This window comes from Meriones unguiculatus, chromosome 9 (genome assembly GCF_030254825.1).
Source record: "Meriones unguiculatus strain TT.TT164.6M chromosome 9, Bangor_MerUng_6.1, whole genome shotgun sequence".
NCBI classification, from domain to species: domain Eukaryota; kingdom Metazoa; phylum Chordata; class Mammalia; order Rodentia; family Muridae; genus Meriones; species Meriones unguiculatus.
Window position 1 is genome coordinate 64,763,302 of NC_083357.1, and position 1,758 is coordinate 64,765,059.

General features: G+C 60.5%; 1 protein-coding gene across 5 annotated transcripts in view; it reads right to left on the reverse strand.

Annotated features, from left to right (window-relative positions):
- Cdca2 (cell division cycle associated 2) overlaps positions 1-1,297 on the reverse strand; it is a 43,495-nt gene extending 42,198 nt beyond the window's left edge. For 4 of the 5 annotated variants that reach the window (XM_021635504.2, XM_021635505.2, XM_060391370.1 and 1 more), the window contains exons 1-3: positions 871-1,003; positions 567-630; positions 295-468 (exon numbers count right to left, since the gene is read on the reverse strand). In XM_021635504.2, the coding sequence (XP_021491179.1) occupies positions 295-468; positions 567-630 (238 nt within the window). In that variant the 5' untranslated portion in view covers positions 871-1,003. Of the gene's footprint in view, positions 1-294; positions 469-566; positions 631-870; positions 1,004-1,195 lie in introns of those variants that run through there. The other variant, XM_021635503.2, reaches the window with a different exon arrangement.
- Positions 1,298-1,758: the final 461 nt, after the last annotated feature.

Sequence of the window (1,758 nt, forward strand, 5' to 3'; positions counted from 1 at the left end):
CTGATCAATTTTCTGTTTGTGATTTTTGAGTGAGGCAGTTTTATTCACTCTTAATTGCCTTTCAACTTCCTCTTATGTTCATACACACTGTTTTCTGGGGTGGGCACAACTGATTTAGGAACACTACACTGAGACCCTTTGGTCCCTGCTGTATTTGCGGAGCTGAGCACAGGAGTCTCCCCAAACAAGGTAGTCTGCAGGGCCAGTATAAGTCAGTCGGTAAAGACACGTACCATTTGGGCTTACTGCGGTTACTTTTCGATTTGAAAAACCATGCTATCCAAGAACTCTTACCTGAAGGGGTCTTAACAAAGCTTTCCGGTGTAATTCCCAACTGCTCAACGGTTACTGTGGAGAAGTCCAAGGGTGACTGAAAGGTATCGGGGTTGCAGAGACTAGGAGTCACATCAGCTCCAGGCTTCCGAGGGGTCACACACTTCCCGGTCCCCAAGATAAAACACGCATTTTCTGAAAACGGCGAACACGTGGCAGGGCTGAGCAACGCAACCAAGACACTCAACCCTCCCATCTAACGGGGGCCGGGGAGGCGACGGATCATCACCTACCAGATTTGTTAAAGACGCGCTCCTTGCATTCGGAGAGCGGCCCGTCCTGCGAACTCGCAGCCATCTGGAAGACGAGGCAGTCAAAAGACAAACGAGAGTAAAATAAGGGGGTGGGGGGGAAACCACAATCCCGCTGCACGCCAAAAAAGAACGCGACGGGACTCTAACGCAACCCGCGAACCCGGGACGTTCCGATCGCAAGAAACGGCGGGCCGTGCGGCCGACTGAACAAAGCGGACCGAACTGACAAGTCGCGGGAGGGTCTCCCACCCACCCCGGGGCCCCGACCGCAGGGCAGGCCTACCTCTCCCGCCCGGGGCCCGCTCGACCCCTCACACAACAACCGCCGCGGAAGCGGTGCTGTCCGACCAGCCCCGGAGGTACCGGAAGGATGCCCGGGCTGGCCTCCGGCGGGCCTCCGCTAGCCGGGACGCAGCGCGCCGCAGCCCGCCAGCAAATTCAAACTGCGGCCCCGCCCCCGGCCCCGCCCCCGCGCGGAGGAATCGCCCGCGCCGCGGCCCCACGTGCGAGCGCGCGCCCCGCTCCCTCCAGGCTTCGCCGTCGCGCTCGGAGACGGGGCAGGGAGGCCGCCATATATCCCGGGAGAAGCAGGGCTGGCCCTCAATGACCTGAACGACCTGGCGAGGCGCAGCAGCGGCAAAATGGTGCCCCCGGGGGGTGAAGGGGGGAACTCCCGCGGAGCGACACTTCGGTTACGCAGCAAAACCCGCCTCTAACTTTTGGATTGGCTGCCGCAAACTTCGAAAAGGAAGCATTAGGCCAATCTTCACACAGCCGCAGGAGGGTGAGTTTACCCCACTAGCCAATCCCCACGCCAGCCGTTACCTCGGTGGGTGGGGCGGTGGGAGGGGCTAAAGCGTAGCGAGGCGCTGACTGGTAGATGGGACTTCAGCGTCCCGCCTTTGCCTTAGACTCCGTCTCTTTATGCAAATGTGCGTTCACTACACCCCGGCGTGCGCCTGCTCCGTACCTCGTGGAGCCGCCCTTTGCCAGCAGCTTCTGCTCTGATTCGCTGAGACTCCTTTCCGTCAACCAGCCTTCAGCCTCTCTTTCCTCCCTCCGCCGACTAGAGTTAGTCTGAGCCCACCCCCCCGGCCGGACTCTGATTGGCTGAATGCCGGCCGGCGCCGCGCGTTGATTGGCTCATCTCGGCGTCGGTCCGGGCGCGGTT